At 42.3% G+C, this 22,023-nt stretch overlaps 1 protein-coding gene across 1 annotated transcript in view; it reads left to right on the top strand.

Moving 5' to 3' along the window:
* The window catches only part of LCT (lactase), a 364,432-nt gene that overhangs the window by 256,726 nt on the left and 85,683 nt on the right, over nt 1-22,023 (top strand). The window contains exons 11-13 of the mRNA XM_069225073.1: nt 2,263-2,461; nt 11,116-11,318; nt 13,943-14,052. Of these exons, the coding sequence (XP_069081174.1) occupies nt 2,263-2,461; nt 11,116-11,318; nt 13,943-14,052 (512 nt within the window). The remainder of the gene's footprint in view (nt 1-2,262; nt 2,462-11,115; nt 11,319-13,942; nt 14,053-22,023) is intronic.

Genomic DNA, 22,023 nt, shown 5'->3' with positions numbered 1-22,023 from the left:
GCAATTTTGGAAATGCAAAAGCCCAGGGTGCTGGGGGCCTAAGGCCCCCTCTGCTGCACCCCAAAAATGTTGTGGGGGACATGTAAGGTGCACACATGCCAAAAGGGCATGTGTGCTTTATATGTTCAATTTAAAAATGCATTTTAAATGCATTTTTTAATTTTGCACCAGGTTACCACCTGGTTTAATTTCATGGTATTTTGCATGTGCAAAATGCAATTCTGCGAAAAATCACAATTTGCGATTTTTTGCAGCATCGCCTTGCGATGTGGATTTTGCAAATCGCAAATTGCGACTCACAAAACCAGGTCGCAGCGCAAGAAATCGCAATTTTAGCGATTTCTTATTTGTGGTCTGCGAATGCCTTTCATGCATCGCAGACCACTTTTTTGCACTCGCAAACGGCCGAATTTTGCGATTCGCACCGTTTGCGAGTGCAAAAAAATTTCATACATCTGCCACTATGTCCCCATCTATTACCAATTCAACTATTGCCTTATGTCCCTTACTTTCTCTCCCATCACCTCATCGATGTATTGTCATTATGAATGTTACCTGGACACCTTCTTTTCATTATGACCTTCACTTTGTTTCCTAACCATGTCACTTGCCAATAATAAATATTTATGCATTTTAGAAGCGATCAAATTATTTTAAAATAAATTAAATTGCTAACCATACTGGTAGTAAACCAAAACGTCAGCCCTAGATAAGCTTCATCGCACCTAAACAGAATCTAGACAATGATCATTTCAGCAGAGGAAAAGGCCCAACTTACTCACACACATATTCGGCTCTATGTAATTGCACTCCTTGCCCACAATTAAGTATGAGCTGCTCGCTGTCAAGAGATTCAACAGATCGAAAATGCAGATGCAACCCCATCGAAAAGCATAACTCCTGATTATCAGTTAAATTGTTGTGAAATGATCTTTCTTATGCTCTGATTTGAAGAAATACTATGCAAACTCTAAGCTGTAAAAAGAATGAGTGAGGCAGAGGGAAAGGAAAAAAGTGCACATGGGAATTATAAAAGGAGCAAAGAATTCAATTGCTTTAGCCTATAAATTCAATTTAGGAATTTTATAGTTTTCTTCCTTTTCACACTTACAAAATACGGAAGGAACGGATTTAGCGTTTGGTGGAGAGGATGCTCCATTTAAGTGATATTGCATTGCTGTATTACAAGTGTGTTATACCCTGTAGCACAGTGCTTAATTTTTTCATGTTGTTTCCGGTGCAGAGCACCAGCATTTATTTTTGAGGGCCAGAACTATTTTTCTGCCTCAAGCATTTACTGCGAGCAAAAGACACATATGGGAAAGATGGAGGAAGAGAAAAGCAAAAAAGCGTCACAATGGGAGAAAGCAGAAAGCTTTAAGTGTGAGGTGAAGGGGCAGGGAGTGGCTTCAAATGGGTTGAAGAGACCCGAGATACCTTCAGGATTACGCTCCCTCAGTGTACCGTGCTCGCGCATTTAATTGTAGCAGCCGCGTTTTTCAGAGGAGAGCTTTGGGCACCAGCACGTTTTTATTTACAAATTAAGCACTGCTATAGCGTATGTAATACATTGAACAGAATATTCCTTATGTTTGTGATGGAGTGTCCCATCCGCCAAATTCTAAATCATGCCCAAAATTGTGTTTCATTGTGTAGCTATTTAACATGTTAATATTTTTTTCTTTTCCAATGTCAATATACTCTGCTCTGCATTTGCAAATATGAAATTGAAGAGCAGCAGTGAAGAGAAAATCAGTTGTTAACATTCTTTTCGGCACCTCTTTTACTAGAAATATTTCAAAGGTTGTGAAATTAGTGCTCTATACAAGACCAGTTTGTTATCCTCTGACGGCTTTCTCTTTTTTCATCTCTCTCTTTTGTCATGTTTTTTTTTTCTTCTTTCTCAATCTCCATACGACTCTCTCTGCCTGCTGTTTTTTTTTCTTTTCTCCTACTCACTCGCTTCTCTCATGTGGTCTGACACTCACTACCTCTTTTTTCTCTCTTCTCCTTCATACTCACTCTCTGTTTCTCTGTTTCGCTCGCTCTTTTTCTTCCTTTCCCTTCTCTGTTTCTCTCTGTCATGCTGGCTCTTTCTCTTCTATTTTACCCTGCCCTGCACTCGCTCGCTGTCTCGCTACATATTTATTTCTCTCTATCACTGTCGATCTCCGTGTCTGTTTTCATATCGCACTCGTTCTATCGATATCTCTTCTTTCTCTTTGCTTTCTCGCTTTTCTGCCTCTGGCTGTCGTCTCCTAGGTGACCATTTACCACTGGGACCTGCCGCAAGCTCTCCAAGAGGTCGGAGGTTGGGAAAATGACACGGTAGTGGACAGATTTAAAGAATACGCAAATCTGCTGTTTGAGCGACTGGGTGACAGGGTGAAGTTTTGGATAACCCTTAATGAACCTTACATAATAGCCAACTTAGGATATGGATATGGCTCTTCTGCACCAGGTATGATATTTCACTTTACCGTACGCGGAACTAAAACTGGTTTTAAAAAGAAAAGGTGGCGGCTTGTCATTGTAACATTTTCACAATTTGTCAGTGTGTATTCAATTAATTAGGCACTGTGCCACTGCTACAACCCTTTGCACCGCTGCCATATTGTCGGCACTGGTGCAGATACAGACATATATAGGCCTATGAACATATGTGAAATATGTGAGTCCCTCATCACATTCTGCAGGAGGGCCCCATCATTTTGTGTTAGCCTCTGGGTGCACTGACTGTGTTTCATAAATAGGCAGCGCATAGTCAGTGCGTCCATGAGTGCAACCTCTGGAAGGGGTAAAAGTGGACCAATGAATCTCCCAGACATCCTCTTGCAGCCAAGTACAGTCACACGCTGCACCAACGGACAGGGGTATATATGTCTCGCTTTTCAAGTGCAGATGGATGCTGCCTGCACAGTGAGAGATGAAATTGATGCTTCAAGCAGCTGTGCTGTCTTTCACTGATATGCTGCCCCCAAGGCAGGCATACGTTTGTCGCTGCACTGGGGGCAGTTCATTGATCTACCTTGGGTTGCACCAGCCACACCAGTGTGCTCATATCACAATGCAGCACCAGATGCCCAACATTTTTCTTAGAAGTACCAAATACCATGTCTCTTTTTACCAACATACACTTCCATCTGCTTTATCTCACCCTTACATATTGTTTTGAATCTCTACTTTCTCCTTTCCTGTGTTTCGTTCTGTCTTTCACTTCTGTCTTCTCCTTTCCTGCCTCTCTCTCTCTTTTGGGCTGGATCTTTGAAGCTGAAACACCCCAGTCCATAAAATAGTTGTGGGTGTCCATAGGAGTATATGTTTCTATTCTTGATGTGCTAGTAGAGAAGATGGGTTGTACCTGTTAGGTATACCAGAACCTATTAAGTTACAGTGCACCTTAGCCACTTCAGATGTATTCTTTTCCAAACACTGTTTAGGAAGACATGGCAGCTGGCATTTCTGATTCACTTTCTCCTAACCAACTGCAGAGCTAATCCTTCATGCCATAAACAGAATCTTCTCAATAAATGGAATACCCCCGTTTGTAATGTCACACAAAGGACCTCCTTTCAGTGTAAAAGACTACCAGGACTTTTTAGGCTACATGTCACACAACTCACAGAGACTGATCACTCCATCGTCCACTTTAGCATCTCCAGCTCCCACACCTCCACCCCGAAATGACCAGTGCTCTTTGCTGGAACGAGATCTCAGGGACCAGGTAGGCGGACACCCTCAACACCTCCAACCCCGCTATTGACACCAACCTCGAACAGAGAGGGAATAACTTTAATGTCTGGATCACCAATCGCATCGACAGCACCGTCCCCCTCAAGAGCAACATCCAGAGAAAATCCTCCAAAAAGGCCAGATGGTACACTCAAGAACTCAGAACAACGAAACAAGACAGCAACCAGCTGGAGAGGAGATGGTGTGCCAGCAAGGACACCTCTGACAGGACAGTCTTCAAGATCTGCTTCAACCTCTACCGTCATTAGCTGAGGGCAACATAGAAGACAGCTCTTGCCGCAACCATCAAAACCAGCACAAACTCACCAAAGAACTTTTCAACATCGTTAAGGAATTCTCCAACCCGGCTGCCAGCGAAACAACATCACACCCTCACAGGAGCTCTGCGACAACCTCACCTACTTCTTCCACAACAAGATCGCATCAATATACAGAAACTTTAAATCCCAGTCCACACTTACAGACTTCCTTAACAGATATGCCACAGCTGTAACCCAACACAATCCACACACTGACCACCTGGAACATTCTCTCCATTCAGGACATCACCTCCACCTTAAAGTCCATCCACTCAAGAGCAACCACAGAACAATGCCCACACCATAACTTCAACCTTGGAAACCAACCACGTTTTGCCACAAAAGAGATTGTGCATTTATATTTGAGTGAATTACTGACATGAATTAATATTAAAAGTATTATTCTTAGTAGAATAGTAGAAATGAAAGTAAATTATGAGTATTAAATTAAATGAATTCATCATACTTATATTGATTTAAATGAATTCATTAATGTGAGTTACATGTGTGCAGAGAAATAAATGCAATTTTAAACTGTTGCTAATGTTGTAAATAATAATCGCCTTTAAATAACTTGCTTTGCATACTTGATTCAAATTGTAAGGGGTGTAATATGATTTATATGTAATAATTGCATTAAAATGTATTTAGGTTTTCTTAGGCAGACTAGGCCTGAAGATTCATTTTTGTAGCAGTAGAGGAAAAGTACTAATTCATTCTGTTTTCTTCAACCTGAATTAATTCCTAGGTTGCTGATGTGTTAGTGAATGTCCTATTGTATCAAAAACAGAGAGCATTATAAGTATTTGATTCAGCTGTCAAACAAGACAGGAAGTATTGTTAAATTCACATGAGAACAGTTAGAATTATCCTGTGCACTGCGGGAAAAAATCGCAATGTTACAATTGATGAACAAGTGTTAAATTTTGGCAGAACTATATGAATTCATCAAGATTACTTCAAACACACTCCCTGAGAAAATCTGGAATAGTTGGAAACTTGATGCTTGATGATTTCCCATTGGATATTGATTCATTTGCGCAAGATGAGCCCACATGGAGGACCAATCAGAAACTTGTGGACATTTCTAGTTAGAGAGAGACTTTTGAAACTTAGGGACTCTTAGGGAGAGTTCTTCTTCCTGGGGATTTATGCTGTCACCTCCTGTACCTCTCCACATCTTCTGCCATTTTAACCCTTTACGTTGTGAGTTTCCCTTTAGTCTTATATGTCCCATTGTTTATGCTGCTCAGTATTAATATACCCAATGTATTCTGAACTGCTGACCTGTCCTATGTGCAGCTCGTGTTCTGCACTGTCCCATATGCTGCAGTCTACTGATGCTGAAAAGCTATAGGGGTTCTTGATCAACACATCTTTCCTGTCTGCTGTCCAATGAAGCAAGGTATAATCAGTAATATGTTTTTTTGTTTCCTTTTCAGCTTAGATGATTACACCAGTGTATTGTTATAGTGAGTTACCCTAGTTAGATGATTTTTCTAAATTATTTTTGTCTCTTCTTTTGTTTTGCCCACATATCTCTCCCCACACATGCAATTCCAAATTCGTATTAGGGATAAGGGTGAGCCGGCACTGAAAACTGATTGTTATTAATTGAATTTGATGATTTACTGATGTCACTACCATCCACTTTGTAATCTGATTTTAACGTGCATATTACAATTCTGTTCATTTGTGTTATTCTATTGGAGTTTTTGATAGCATTGATGTTTAGTAGGCTTAATCTCTTTAGACATTTTGGACAGCCTGTGGTTTTCACTTATGTTTATAACTTATTTTTGTGCACCATTAACGTTGCATTGGCTTTTTGGTTGTAATAAAGCTTTCAAACTTTATTCAGCTTGGAGTTTTGTTTCTGTGACCAAATTGGTCATGGTGTTTAAAATTGTTTATGTTTTCTATATTATTGATTATAGTTGAATGAATCTAATTACCACACTCCTCACTGCGTCCAAAGATCCAATCGATCTCTAGTGTAAGTTGTGGCGTCTCGCCAGAGTGCTTGCAGTTTCTGAACCCAAAGCAGGATGAAGACCTCAGTGTGCACTCTGGCAACCTGCTGGCCAACATTGTCAGATCCCACGGTCTCAACAGAATTTCCTACGCAGATGACACCCAACTCATCCTCTCACTCACTGATGACCCCTCCACCACCAGAACCAGCTTCCACAGATGCATGACAAACATCACTGAGTGGATGAAGAACAACTGCCTGCAGTTGAACACAGACAAGACGGAAGTACTGATATTTGGCAATAGCAGCAACACATGGAATGACTCCTGGTGGCTTTAAGACCTGGGACCCGCACCCACTACCTCCGACCACGCCAGAAACCTTGGACTCATCTTTGGCAACAAGCTCACCATAAAATCAAAGATCAGCACAATCTCCTTCGCCTGCTTCCTCACTTTGTGCTTGCTACGGAAGATCTTCAAGTGGCTACCCCTACACACAAGATGCACTGTGAAACTGACCCTTATCATCAGCCGACTGGACTACAGGAATTCTCTCTATGTAGGAATCACCACACACCTACTACAGAGACTTCAGACCATGCAGAATGCTGCAGCCAGACTCATCCTTGGCCTTCCCTGAGAACCCACATCACACAGAACCTTAAAAACTCAACTTGCTCCCTGTGCAGAAGAGATGTCAATTCTAGCTGCTGACCCACGCACACAAAGCTCGACACAACCAAGGACCCACATACATTAACCACCGCCTGAACTTCCACAAGCGGTCGAGAAGCCTATGCTCTGCCTCCCTTTCACTTACGCATACTCCCCACATCTACGGAAGCAGAAGTGGAGGACGCTACATCTCTCACATCACAGCAAAAACCTGGAACAGCCTCTTCATGCACTATGGACCATCACCTCACTTCCGGAATTCCAAAGGGCCCTCAAGACCTGGTTGTTCGATAAGCCTCTGGGGCCTGCAAGGGCCTGGATACCCTAACGGGTGATGAGCTGCGCTTTATAAATCCTGATTAATTAATTGATGGGTCAGGTTTTCACCACTATGACACCAGACTTGTGCCAGCTTGTGAACTGAATACTCAAGGATTTCATGGCCATGCAGAAAGGTGCCCTGCAGATTGCACAGCTAAACATAGATCTATTTTCCTTTCTAAGATTCTGTGTCACACTCCGAAAGATTATAGTGACACCCTGCACAGCACCACTCAAACATTTCCCACTCTTCTGTTGTTCAGGAATCTGTATATTCCATGCATACCACAGGAAATGTCTGCAGCCCCTCAGTGTTGTGAGTAGATAGGAAAGAGGGACCCAAAAAGAGAAGACACATTAATGGGAATATGGGGATCTGAAGAAAAGAACAGTTTAATTTTTGCCAACAGTACACAGTGCTGGTCAGATTCAAAGGCTCACACAAGAATGATTCACCATTTGACTCCTACACATATTTCATAACTTATATAGGGGGCTCCTTCCCCACAATGGAGATGAAATGTCAGAGATAACCAAAGAACTCCCTTTTCCTTCACATGCTGCTCAGTGGAGGCTTGCGCCTTCGGTCATCAAAAGAAAAGGGCGCTGATCTTGACAACCTGTTTAAAGAAAGCACTAATGCTGCTGACTTCACTTGAACTTTTCACTAGCATGTTATATTGACTAAACTCCATGTTCTCAGACCTTCTTTCTTTCGCCCACTACAGCATATCCAAGCATAAATACTTTGCTGCTGCATCCCTGCCTGTCCATCCCTGTAATAATGTTAGCCCCATCAGAGACTCATCACAGACATGAACTGATTGCCCTTGGTCGCAAGGCAAGCAAGGAGGGTGAAGCAGTGCCTTAAGAGCCAGTGCACTCTTGGTGCGCTACCGCTGCACTCAGTTTCAATGTGTACAATTTACATTTTGTGGGTTGGAAGAGGATGTGCAGTGTGAGTGACTAGATAGATTGTATGAACCACGGAGCAAAGCAGATGTGGTTCTCAGTTGCACCGCACCAGAATATGTGTTTGCAAGTAATCAATTGCTCAGGTATGAGGGATGATGTCTTCCCAGGGGAACCTGAAGGACAGAATTAGAGCTTAACATGCTGTGCTCTAACATAGTCTAGGTAGGAACTATTCTTAATACCGTAGTGACAACATGGTAGCGATATTTTTGTGTTTTACTCTCCTTGTCACAATTTTAATCCTGTCATGCTTCATCGTCCTAGTTATTGCAATACATGCTTTATTATCTAAGATGCAGTTGTCTCAATAAAACCTTATTGAACTAAACTTTGCCTCTCATTGTCCTTGCATATGTGAGACTAAAGTAACAGAGAGAAACGGATGAGATCTGAGTGACCACGATTTCCCTGAGGAGTCATTTGTGTCATGCGTTCAGTTGCCCAATCATCCCTCTTGGGTGGAGATGAGGCACTGCTAGTTAGCCGGAACAAAACCCAGATTGGGCCGACAGGTGTCACCTGGGGTGGGGTCAGACTCAGTCCCCCGCAATGCAAGTGATTCTGCCGCACAAATCCAGTAGTCTCATTAGGAAAATGAGAACCTACGCAACAGCCCCATCTAACTTTGTGTGTGTGATAGAAGAATATACGTACATTTCCAAGCAAAAGCCGGTGAGCCTGCAATACTCTTGTGAGCTTCTCCAAGATATCTCAAGCCAACAGTTGATGGTTCTTAAGTAAAAAAAAAACAATAGCCTAAGAGAGCTAACCCAAAGCCCCTCAGAGTAATGGTAGAAGAAAAGGTGATTATATGTTAAACCTATAAAAATAAATCACAGAGCAGGCCAAATAATTAGAACAGGAATAGAGTGTCAGCATTTTTCTTGCCCTGATATGACTTTCTCTCCTACAATATCCGGTATAGATCCTTTTTTATGAGTCCAGTATGCAAACCAGCTTTACGATCTACAAACTCTAGGTCTGCATACCTTGGTTTAAAGCAAACAGAAAAAATATAAAACACAAAAATACAGTTGAAATAATCAGCAAGTAAAAAGTGAAGAGTTTCATTTTGAAAGACTATTTTCTTAAGACCTTCTGTTGGAAATGGCCCTCTCTACTGGGTCACCCCCAAACCTTTTGCCTTACTCCGCTGACTTTTTGCTGGATTCTTGCTTCTTGGCCTTAGGACTCTGTGCACTTTACCACTGCTAACCAGTGCATGTGCTCACTCCCCTAAACATGGTTTGATTGGCATATACCTGATTGGCATATTTAATTTGCAAGTAAGTCCACTGTAGAGTGGTATTCCATATACCAAGGGCCTGTAAATTAAATACTACCAGTGTGCCTGCAGGACTTATTGTGCCACCCACTTAAGTAGCACCTTAAAACTTGTCCCAAGCCTGCCTTTGCAGCCTGAAGGCAGTGTCCCACTGCCATGTCGACTTGGCATTTAAAACCTCTTTCCAAGCCTTAAACTCCTCTTTTATTAAATATGTCACCCCCAGGTAGCCCATAGGGAAGGGTGCTATGTAATTAACAAGTAGGGCCTATACTTTTTAGTTTTACATGTCTTCAAAGTGAAAAGCTGATAAATTTGTTTTTCTCACTACTGAGAGGCCTAACCCTCCCATAGGGTAACATTGGGGATTCCTGATTCAAATTAATAAGTTGCAATTCCTAAACCAGAGGCGGTGGATATATCATGTTTAGTATCTATGAACTTGTAATAATAAGCCCTCTTTAATGGTAAGGTTGGATTTATTATTACAAGTTTGAAAATGCCACTTTTAGAAAGTTGGCATTTTCATGCCCTTAGCCCTCCGTGCCTGTAACCTGCCTTAAGTCACATGACTGGGTATAACTGACAGTGGGGCTTTATGAATTCACCCCAGACAGACACACAATAGAGGGATTAGCAGAGCCTGAATGAGGCATTCACTGACTTGATGGGGAGGCGGAGCTAAGCACAGCCCCACTTGCAACTGATAAAGCCGGGCTCTGCCACCACACAATAGGCTTAACGACCCTGTATTGTCAGTGCAGCCAGCTAGGAGCCAGGTCAGGGGAGGCAGGAAATTCCGGGAACTTCAGAGAACCTTTCTGGAAATTTCACCCAACTTCTAGAAGCAGGGTACCAGGGTATAAGAATAGGTATTTCAGACTTGCTCCTCAGTTAACTACTGGACCTGCAGAAGGACACTCGGAGGACTGCCTCCTGCTGTGACCTGCTGTGGACTCTGTCAGACTGCTGCTGTACCTGGAAGGACTGCTTTGCTGCCTGGAGCCTGCTTGGAACTTTAAGAGGCCAGCCCTGTTGTAGAGCCTTACTTCACCACCTGTACCCAGGACGTCAGTAGTGTCTCCAAGGGCTAGTTTAGCTGGTCTTCTGTTTTGAGCCACAGGGACATAACAGGCTCCCACCATCCTAAACCTACACCTGGACCCAACCTGAGTGAGTCTTGCACCCTCAAGAGGTCTCCATCCAATCCTGGGCCTTTAGTTGTGGTGCTAAAGGAGCCCAGGAGTCCATTTTTTAAAACTTGCTATTTTTAACCTTAAACTTTAAAACATCATAACACTGGTTCTACTGATTGGATTTTGATTGTTTTGGTGGCAAATAATGTATTAAAATGTTCTCAATATTTCTAAATTGGTTTGGTGGTTTTTTGGAGGTTATCTTTTCACTGTGTTGCTGTTTGTGTACTGCATAAATACTTAACACATTGCCTTTAAGTTCAGCCTGGCTGCTTTTTTTGTGAAGTACCCAGGGTTAAGCACAGGTTAAAATAGTGCTTTTTATGGTTCACCCTGCAAGGGATTGTAACTATTGCTTGACCAGGGCTCACACCCCAGTCAACCAACAACCCAATTTCTCACACCCTCATTAATTCACAGTCAGCTGTAACTGACATGCATGTGCCACACATCACATTAGCTCCAATGTTTTTAAAAGCAGAAGCTTTGTCCTCTGTGTAAAAGTAGATCTTTTTGCTGTTGATTAATTACCCTTGCCCATGCACATACATCTCATGCATCTTGTAAGAATGATAAGGCTCTGAATTCAAAATGCTCTATGGTAAGCAATTCATATTGTTTTGTGTTGTTGAAGGAATCTCTGGCAGGCCTGGTCAAGCACCTTACACCGTCGGACACAACTTATTAAAGGCCCACGCTGAAGCCTGGCATCTGTACAATGACAACTACAGAGCTAAACAAGGAGGCATGATCTCCATCACCATCAACTCAGACTGGGCTGAGCCGAGAAACCCACATAAACAGGAGGATATTGATGCGGCTCGAAGATATGTGCAGGTAATGTGATCAAATGAGTAACTTGTTCCAAAATGGCTGCTACATTATGAGTCTGAGCCCACGGTGACCAACGAACATGCCTCTGCTACTGTTTTCAAGACAATAGGACATGTTTGAAGTACTTAAGCTACAATGTAAAATATCTTGTCAATATCTAACCTGAAATATGGACTGCAGTTGAGATAAATGTATTTAATGAACCTCGAGGCAGGTCACAATTTTTATTTAGCCAGAGGCCATGAGCGTAGGGCTCTCTAATCACAGTGAACTGAGGAATACAGAGACGTACGCTATGTACCCAAAAGGTACAGTACATTTCTCTTGTAAAAAACTACACCAGGTCGATTTTTTGTCTGGAAATATCTACCCTGTGGACTATGTAGTGGAGTTTATTCTAATGAATGTTGACTAAAGCTAAAAGGTATTGAAAGTCAATTTGTTGTACTGTTGCGTTGAATTACAGTGTGCCATTTTGCTGCGCCATTGCATTGTTTTATCATTGCACCATAGATATTGTATTGTTGTTTCATTCTGTTTTTTGTGAGATGATCCTCTTGTGTCAAGAGGCTAAGCTGGATTTGGGTTGCTTTTGTTTTTGACTGAGTCTGTGTGGGGGTTTAACACCGTAACCCTCATTTTCCTAAAATGTTGTCTATGCTGTCTAGGATTATTGAGTAACATGACTATGAACAGATTAATTGTGACCAGGAAAAATTCTTATACTTTCATATATGTGTATATGCAAAGAGAACACCATAACGAACCTTCGAAGCTAAAGTGGACATTCTTGCATTACACATACAACAAAACCCTCTTCGACTTTGTTTGTGACACCTCCCTTTCAGAATTGTTTGAAAAATCAGCTCATCAAACTGATGAATCCCAAAGTAGCAGATTGCTGGTCTTGCACAGTACTCCGCTTGCCTCAGCCAAAACCATGGGAAGTGGCATGCAATGGGTACACATGTTTAGATTTGGCCATACTGTGCACGCTGTTAAGCGGCCTTACAGATTGCATATTCTTCATAGTTGTAAAGCTGCACCTTCGGTGGAGAGAATTTTTAGAGCCCTTCTTCAAATTATGGAGGGGCCCATCACTTCGTATTACACCAGTGGTGACAACAGGTTTCGAGCAGGGAGATGAGGTCACAACTACATGCTTCACACGACCAATCCTAGAATTTCTACACATGTAATAAATAAATATATAAATATAGTTTTCTCGTTAGGTAAAAATATTTTCCCTTCTGGAGAAACCCTTTCTTTTACATCACTTCAAATATTTAGGGGTGCTTAGGGGTGTTCTGACCCTGGCAATATATTTATTCATATCCTTGGAAGGAGTAAAAGTCAAACCATTTACAGTGTGAGAATGGGCCGAAAGGTGTGTGGAAATACCCACAAACTACTGATTTGTGAGTGTTCTTTAATGTGCTATGCATCCCCTTCTTTAATTCGACCATTCTCCACCGTTAAGTGGAATCTGCTTTAACACAATGCGGGGTAATATTAACCAGGAGTGAAGGGATTAACGTGTGAAAGGTTGTTTTAGTGAATACCGTGCACCCTCAAACCCGGCCATTCGTGAGTGTTAAGTCAGGCATATCTGAAAATGTTTTAAGGAATCAAGCCCAATATAGGAGACGTACTCTCTGTCTAGACGAGCAAATACATTTCCTCGGGGGGGGGGGGGGGGGACCAAGACGTACTGCCTTGATTTCAAATAGCGCTTACTATCCCGGCAAACCATTTGAATTTCAAGGAGGCCCGTTGATATGGAGATGTGAATCTGGGCAGCGGATGTGCTTCTTATTCGCAAGTTATCCATATTCGTTGGCCCACATCGATGCAATTTTTCCAGAAAAAATACAATTAAATGCGTTGCATTTGTGCAATAGCATTCAAGAGTGCATAGTGTAACAGGGTTTGGGAATCTTTCCCTTTTATTTACTTGTCCGTTTTTCTCCATGAGTTGCTCCTTAGTTGTATTATTTTGAGAAAGTCCTAATTTATTATGGCAATTTCGTTGAATGATAGTTATTTCGAAATATTTAAATACTTTATAGATACTTGTCACTGCAACAAAGGATTTGTTTGCCTTTTTGTTTTAGCGCCCTCCTTCCTAAAAGGATCATAATGTCCACTGTTATACACACACTAAGAAAAGTTAGTTTTGGCAACATTTGGTGTACATTTTCGAACTACGTTTTCCATAGTTTTCATTTGAATTTAATCTAGTTGTTTTCTAAAAACTCGTTTTCTAGCCTCCGTAAATATTGTATTTTTCCAATGTTTTCTATCAAAAGCAAATTCAATCGACCTGTGAAATTAGACTACAGGTTTTGATCTCATTCAAGTTTTCTGCTGTCCACTACCACGTTTATTCAGGGTGCAAAAGTGAATAAAGCTGAACGTTCCTAATTTTATTTTTTGACTAACTAGCTCCCTTGTCAATCTAGGTGCTGCAGTGTAGTTTAGAGCAGAACTCCTGCAAGCAATTATTTGCAACAAAAGCATACATCCAGTAGAAATAGAAACATTATTCTGCTGTCTGCTTGAAACTTGTTCTTTGGTCTAGGCAATATTCCATGCTGTGCGTAACCTTTCTTTTTTCATTAACACAGTTTTATGGTGGATGGTTTGCGCATCCCATTTTCAAAAATGGCGACTACAATGAAGTTATGAAAACAAGAATTCGGGAGAGGAGCCTTGCGCAAGGGCTAACTAAATCCCGGTAAGTATTTGCTGTTTCGTTGCGTAAACTGGGGTACACACTGCCATATACAAGAAAGTTGATTTACAATTAATGTAGTTCATGGTGAGTATAATGTGATTCTTCTTCTTATAAACAGACCACAGATGGTGTTTCATGCTCATTGTCTGCTATGGAAGAGGAGCGTCGCCCTCCCTGACGAAAAGCAGTAAACTAAAGGGATAATAAAAGTATTTTATTATCCTTTTATTATTCCATTTTCGTAGGGCGGGGCGAGGCCAACCTCCTCCACATCAAGTGGAGGAGGAGTGGTATGTGCCCTTCTAAGTGCGCATGTCGGTTTGGCCGGCTGTCCAAGGCTGGCCAAACTGGCGGCTGGCCAAATTGAAATGCGCACTTAAAAACTCTCCACCCAGCTGTATTTTACAGCCGGTTGGAGACCAAGTGCAGTGCCCCACTACTTCCCTGAGTAGCATTTCTGTCCGCTCGAGCCAATCGCGGCAAGCATTGTGATTGGGGAGGGAAGCACACAAGACAAGGCGGCTGGCGAAAGCGGCAGATCGTGGAGGGGCATGTAAGTCTATTTATTTTTTTAACTGCCCCCGCACACCCGCTTCGTGCGCTGCCCTCCCCAACCCTTCCTTACAGCAGTCGCGGCTGGTTTATATGGTTAAATCTTCCTTGTAAAAGCGCTGCTTACATTACGGCCAGGATACTCAGGATTTCTACAAAAGTCACTCTTGTGCATTTACATTTTATCTCCAATGGTGCAAGCCTAATTCTACTTTGGGTGCAATGGGCTCGCTTTTATTGCTTTGTTTAAAAGATTTCAATCATTGTGGACTTGTCCTCTTCAGCGTCTCTGGCATCAAGTAATCCTCTTCTTTAGATTTTTGCTTAATGTTTCTGTGTGCAAGGTTACGGCCATCATAAAAAAGATTCCCCTGTGTGTTTTAATAGTACAGACTGCATCTGCCACTCGAGTATCTGACCCAACTCAGTTGTTATTGAATTCTTATGAGAAGCTTGCTGGTTGACAATCCGTTTTAAATTAGATTCACCACTGGATTGTTGCCCCATAAAACTCCCGCGGTCTTTATGTGCAGTTCTCCAACAGCTTCTCATTTTTTTGCTTTTTCACGATGTGGTCCACATTTTAAGAACTGTGTCATAACTCATTTACTGAAGAAACGGTTATGGGAAGAATTCAACCCATGAAAATGTTCATCCTATTGATATTCCTTTGTTTGCTCTTGCAGCCATACCTTGTGGACATTGTTTCTCTAGGCAGGATGGTAGCCATAATATTGAGGCCTAAATATCATCTGATAAAAATATTATGTCCTAAATACTGTTTACAAAAAATGTTTGCAAGTGATATGTAGGGCATCATAATTATGTCAGACGCTACTTTGATATTAATATTCTGACATGTAACCTTTAGGGGCCATATTAACTGACTTGATGAATGGATGATTTCTAGGCTGCTGTCCAACCTTCTTTGGGTACAGTTACTTTTGTTGTCAGATGCAGACCACTTCTCAAAAGTGAGCAAGGGCACATTGTCATTGCCTTAAGGAGTCCTTCTGGGTCTTTACAATAACCAACGTCATTTCCAGGAGTGCTTTCCTTGCTTCCATTCAGTTACAATTTCAGGCCTGTTGCCTGCTTTGGTAATAAGAGCTCAGCACTATCTCCCAGCCTCTTTAAGATCTATGAGCATTGCGCTTACATTTCCTGGCTTCAGGGTTGGTGGCTGGCCACAACCAGCCTACAACTACCAGACAAGATCCTGGAACCCTGGGGTGAGAGATCCTGCTCTCTGGGCCCCAGAACAAAGCCCTTCCTGGGTGGAGATGCAAACACTCCCTCCCTCAGGAATGTGCACTTCCCTGCTAGTGAGCATCAAAGGGCTTACTGCACTTGAAACTCGACCTGCAAGCCGGGTGCTAGCAGCAGATGGCTGCCCCCATTGTAAACCCCCACTTTTGGCAGGAGCAACAGCAGGAAAAGACACAAAGGACAGATGGAGTGATCAGCCCCAGCTTGCACCACCCCTTAGGAGTTGCATACGAGGTGACCCCTCCATTTCATTTTCCTCCATCTTGCATGGAAGTAGAATAGCCAATCAGGTGTAGCGAAGAGACCTCTGCCCACAGGAAGTGGTCACTTAGTGGGTGTAGCCACCATAAGCTAGATGGCCCAGTGGTCACTACTAGGTACTCCCCTAAACACCCACTAAATACAGGATTTAGTTGGCATCCCTAGACCAGATAATCAGATTCCAAGGACAAAAGAATATCAGCAACAAAGAACACCCACGGCTCGAGAACTGAACTCCTGCTGCATCAAGAAAAGGTGCCAAACCCTGCCTGCTGCACCCAGGACTCAACAGTCACAGCTGAGGGGATGCTTGGACACTGAACGGACTCTACAAACCGCCAGAGGACCGCCACAATTTGAAAATCACTGAAGATCTCCCTTCAGAGTAAAGGCATCACTCTTTTGCAAACAAAGACTAAAGACCCAGTGAAGGCCACTTCATTGACCTGCTGCTGACCAAGCAACCAGATGCCACAGCCAGACCAACCTCCTGACAGACCGTGAGGACAAACCCTGAAAGTGTGTTAAGTTTGGTGGTACTGGGCCTTCCAGTGGCTGAACGATACCATTACCTCAGTTAGTGGTCACCTAACACCGGGCAACCAGTGGGACAGCGCCTTCTGGACTGTAAAAGGACCAGGAGGAAGCCCCAAGTCAAGGAACTTCAGAAACCCAGGACCTCCCACCAGAGTGCCCCTGCTAACCTGCAAGCGACCTTCCTTCTGCCTCCAAGGGCACCTTTGCACACAGCTCCTGGCTCACCAATTTGCTCTGCACCCGGCTGCCCTGAGCCCTGCATTGAAGAACCAGCCGTGGCCAAAGGGTCCCCCAACCCTTGCGACCGTGACACTCAAAGGGGACCCACCGGATTTATCTTTAAGTACACCTGTGCAGTGCTTTTCTAAGTGGTTCCCCACAGTGGCCTGACGCCAGCGCTAACAACTTTCTGCAGCTGCTCCTGCCGAAACTGGGAATTGCCCGAACTTCTCCAGCAGATCCGTACGGCCCACTGATGACCTCGATATACCTGCAAAAGGAGACATTGGTAAACGCTTTGCCTGATTTTATATACATTTTAAAATTATTTCTCCATTTATTCCTATGGTGCATAATTACACACAAAAATACTATTTTTGGTTAAGCTTCAAAAAGTCATAGCTTATAAAGTACTTACCCAATTTTGATGATCTGGGACTTACAAATTTTATAATTATCAGAAGTATTTTTGTAAATCAGTCTCAAGTTATTCTTTTGAGTGTGTGTCTTGCTTTATTGATACTGTGAGTACCAGAAATGCTTAGCATTTCTCCAAGATTAGCCTAACTGCTCGACTAAGCTACCATAAAAATTAGAGCATTAGATGGTCTAGTTTTTACATCTGTTAACCATTGTGTGGATGTCTGGACCCACTGCACAGTGTGTCTAGCTTTGCACACTACATAGAGGGTCAGCCTCGTACATGCACTCAGAATGTCTCTCAAGCACCTTGATTCTCACCAAACTTCTTCAATATCAACATGGCCCCACTGCCCAACATCCACGAAGGTCACAGTCTTGGGCATATGTATGTTCGAAATACAAAGAGCTACCTCAGCTGGAAGAGGAATCGGGGATACAAATATAATGGCAAACTGCATCCAAGACATCTATGCCCACTTGAAGAGGGTCTGTCTTTGCCTCAAGCCAGAAAGCAAAGATTGGGCTAATAAGTCTCATGCACCCCACACTTCTCCCTTTCTTGTAGCTTCACTTGATGCAAATAGCCTGACGTCAGGGTAGAGGGTGAGTAACTTGGGCCTGTCCTGTGTCACTGAAGAATCCTTCATACTTCACAAACTTGTTAGTGCCAAAGGATTATTCCATGAATCCTCCATCCCAGTCAAGTCCTCCATAAAATTGCCTCATTTGTTACCTTCAGGCTGAACAATGGGAACTTCTTCTTCATTGGGCTGCCAATTATGTAGTGTTTATAAACTCCAACTGGCCCACATCACACCACCCAGTTAACTTTGGTTTGAAAGCAGCACATTCACCTCATTCCCTTGTTGAAGGCCCTACAATGGTTTAATTTCAAAGAGAGAGCTTCAAGACTCTTTGGATCGTATACATTCTGGCATGAGACTGTCAGCCCGATTTAGAGATCTCCATTCACCTGGTGGGGAACTCTCTGCTATAAAGGGAGCAGCTAAGTGGTTGCCATGTTCAAAGTCCAAAGCAGGAGTTTATATTCTGTAAGCAGGAAACAAATGGACCTGATGCACAGGTATTTTTCTCCCTCTATCCATGGAGTTGGGGGAGTTCTGCATTTTCCCTGATTGTGATTAACAAGTAAAACATGGCAGATCTGGACAGGGAAATCAGTGATGTTTGTCCTGCCCTCAATGTTACAACTATGACTTGGCAGACATTTGGAAGAGCTACCAGGTCAGGGTTTACGCTGGCAGGACCAACCATCACGCCGCTAATGTAATCACTGCGCTACACATGCTGCTAAATGGAGTGGTGGAACTACGAGTTTGGTGAGTAGGGTGCTTGCCAATTTATGGAGGTGGTCCCACTCCCCCAAACTCTAAATGAGACCCTAAATGTCAAATTGACCCAAGTGGAAGCAGTGGTCCCCTAGCCAGAAATTTCCAGCCCTGCCAGCTAACATATGCCTGTCAACATCTCAGAACGTATTTATCAATTGCCCTGCCAGGTACCACAGATTTGGTGTGAATTCTGTTCATACGCAGGATTCCACCCTTTCAAAAGCTATTTATATTTGCATAGGGCTAAAAACTGAACTTTCGTGCTACACTTAGGACAATGAACTGTCCTTTACTGCACATGTACTTAGAATCCAGACTTGCATCTAGATTTTGTACACCTTCCTCGTTCGTCTAGCCTTAGAACCAGCTGTCACTAAACAGCTTTCAGTGGATTAACCCACTTCAAAGGTTTCATCCTATTCTGTTTACAATTTGATGCTCTTTCGAACTTTGAATGTGCCGGGCTCTGCCAAATACTTTACCTCTAGTGCCTATACAATTCATTTTCTCCCCACCGCATAACGGTGTGAATTTGCTTTGTAATGGCAAGACTTTAAAAAGTACTTTCAAAGAAATCTGTTGTATTGCAGTCAGATAATAGTTGTGCTTTCTAGTTTCGAAGGTTTCACAAACTGAAAGGAGAAGACAACAATTTCTGGCCCTGATCACTACTATTTGAATGCTTTTCCATGAATTTCAGTTTTTAGCTAGAACGTAGCACATGCTTCTGCAGAGATTTGTGTAATTTGTGTATTAGCTCAAGCATTTCCATCATGTTTGCTCTTCCTCATAAGTGGGAATGCCCAGGTGTGCCTTACATGTTGGCTGTGCGTATGTTATACGGTTCCTGCGAATTACATAGGACTGTGAATAAGGTCAACATAAACTTTAGGATATAGGGACTCAGTCTGTCTATACCATCAGGAAATGTTGATACCTTCCTAGCCAGCTCACAGTGCCACCATTTGAACCCCTAAACTTACCAGGGTGCCAAACGACATAGGAAACCTCAAACATGATTACTCGGATTCCTAAGAAAATTGTGGAAACAGATCTACCCTTTCATTGAACCTTTTTTGCATTCCCAAGGTAAGACACAAGAAAGATATGAAAATGTATTTTCAAACATTTATTGGAAAAATCGTATTCTTGTATAGAAAGCATGAACTGTGATTATTAGGCAGATAAAAAAAAGCATTGCAACCAACATTATAAGAATGGTAGCATAGTTAAAAAATTCAACCATGATAATGTTACTGTGTTGGTTCACTCCTATTTGTTACTACCTACACTATAGAGAGCATAGTGGGAGTACTCTTTGCTGGATGAGTTGGCATAGCCTAACCCCCATACCTGGGTAAGATATATTGGGAAGCCAGGAACCTGGTGTAGTGCGAGCTAGAGTCTTTTTCAGGATGGAGGTCAGAGTCAGCAGGGCTGCATCTCAGTCACAGTGCACTGCATTCCAGGATAATCCCAGCAGAAGCGCTCCCCTGACTAATGTAGCGCATAGGCAGTTTCTATAATGAAAGCACAGTTCATATCACACTGTGTCATAAGGGCAGAGCTGATTCAATGATTTGTCTGTGGCTATGGAGCTGTTTCTAATGGACAATCATTATACAATGGCATTGTGTTCTATGTGCCTATCCTTGGATGGGGTGTAGAGAGCTCATAGCAGCAACACTTACAAGGAATAGGCTGCATGTACAGTGCGTCCTCAGTACATATTTTAATGAATGTAAAACCATGTAAAATGTCACTACCAGAAAAAGATGCCAAACTATAATGTGCTATTAAAAATGGAGAATCTGTGAGGGCCTTAACATGCTTCACCACACACTCCCCTTGACCATGAGAGATTTAGCTCAATACTAAAATAAAACCATAAAAGCGTGTCTAAAATATGAGGATTAAATGAATGTAAACTGAAATTGTTAAATGTAATGAGCTTTAATAATAAAAGTGGATGAAAGATATATTAAAACATGGCAATTAAAAAAGCACACAGCCAATAAAATCTAATAAAAACAAATTGCTTAAATCAAGCAGCCGAATCAGAAATCTAGGAGGCTCCCAAAATATTTCCATGTCCAGAGTCAGTGGGATCCAGGAAGGAACCCGCATTCGCAGACAATAGATCCACAGTGACCTAAGAAGCAAATTCCAACGAACAACCACAGTAATATCAATCCTACTCAGCAGATGCTGAAGGCATGACAACTGGTAGTGTAACCCAACATTACAGCCAGATTCCAGGAATCTAGAAACCAAAGCATCCATATCAACTGGAAGTAATGGCTCATAGTACATATGTACCCAGCATTTATAGCAGTCCCTCACAGGACAGCACTGAAGATGGGTCCTCAACGGATGCACATCCAGATCCATATATATTTATATAGATTGAACCAATTATATAGACAGACACAAGTCTAGTGTACACTTGAAAGGGCAAAACAGAGAGAAGAACACAGGCGGTACACATTGTAACCACATAGGTCTAAAGGACAAAAAACTGTTCACATTCAGTTCCTGGAGCAAAGATAATCTGACGTACTGTCATGAGTTAATGACACAGCAGGAGGTATGGCCGGTTCAACACTATTTGGCCTTTGAGGTGGAACATCCATTGCAGGGCAACAAAAATAGGACTAAAATAGCAACAACTAGGAATAACACAACTGGTATGCCTCTAAAAACACTGGAAACCAAAGAGTGCAGAAAGGACGGTATCACTCTGAATAGAGTCTGGAATATGCTAACAAAGCCAGACCCAAGCACTTAAAAAAGTGGACCACCTCCATTGTATTTGAAGTATTAAATATTCAGTGAATAAGTTTTCCAAAATGCTGAGGCAAGTTTGTGCGCAATAGCGATTGAACTTCAGAGGAAGACCTTGCAACTTGAAGATCAAATGTTTCTCTGGCAGACAAAGTCCTTCTGAAACAATAAGGCTTTCAGTCGGCTCAGCTCATCAAACTAAACATTATAAATAGGGATGGAAGGCCATAAGGTAATTTCCCTAATGTTAGAAATGGGGTCTTTGGATGGCAGTCAGTTACCCCCTGTCCAAGCAAGGACCCTCACTCTAGTCAGGGTAAGTCACACACAATCAAATTATCCTGTGCCCACCCTCTGGTAGCTTGGCACTGAGCAGTCAGGCTTAACTTAGAAGGCAATGTGTAAAGTATTTGTGCAATAAATCATGCAATAACACAGTATAACACCACAAAAATACACCACACAGTGTTTAGAAAAATATAGAATATTTATCTGGTTAAATGCAGGTCAAAACGATCAATATTTGATAAGTACACATTGAAATATCACTTTAGAAAATGGTAAAAAGAGTCTT

This window comes from Pleurodeles waltl, chromosome 3_1, assembly GCF_031143425.1.
Source record: "Pleurodeles waltl isolate 20211129_DDA chromosome 3_1, aPleWal1.hap1.20221129, whole genome shotgun sequence".
Taxonomy (NCBI): domain Eukaryota; kingdom Metazoa; phylum Chordata; class Amphibia; order Caudata; family Salamandridae; genus Pleurodeles; species Pleurodeles waltl.
The sequence above is the reverse complement of the archived record's forward strand: the minus strand, read 5'-3'. Positions and strand labels throughout refer to the sequence as shown.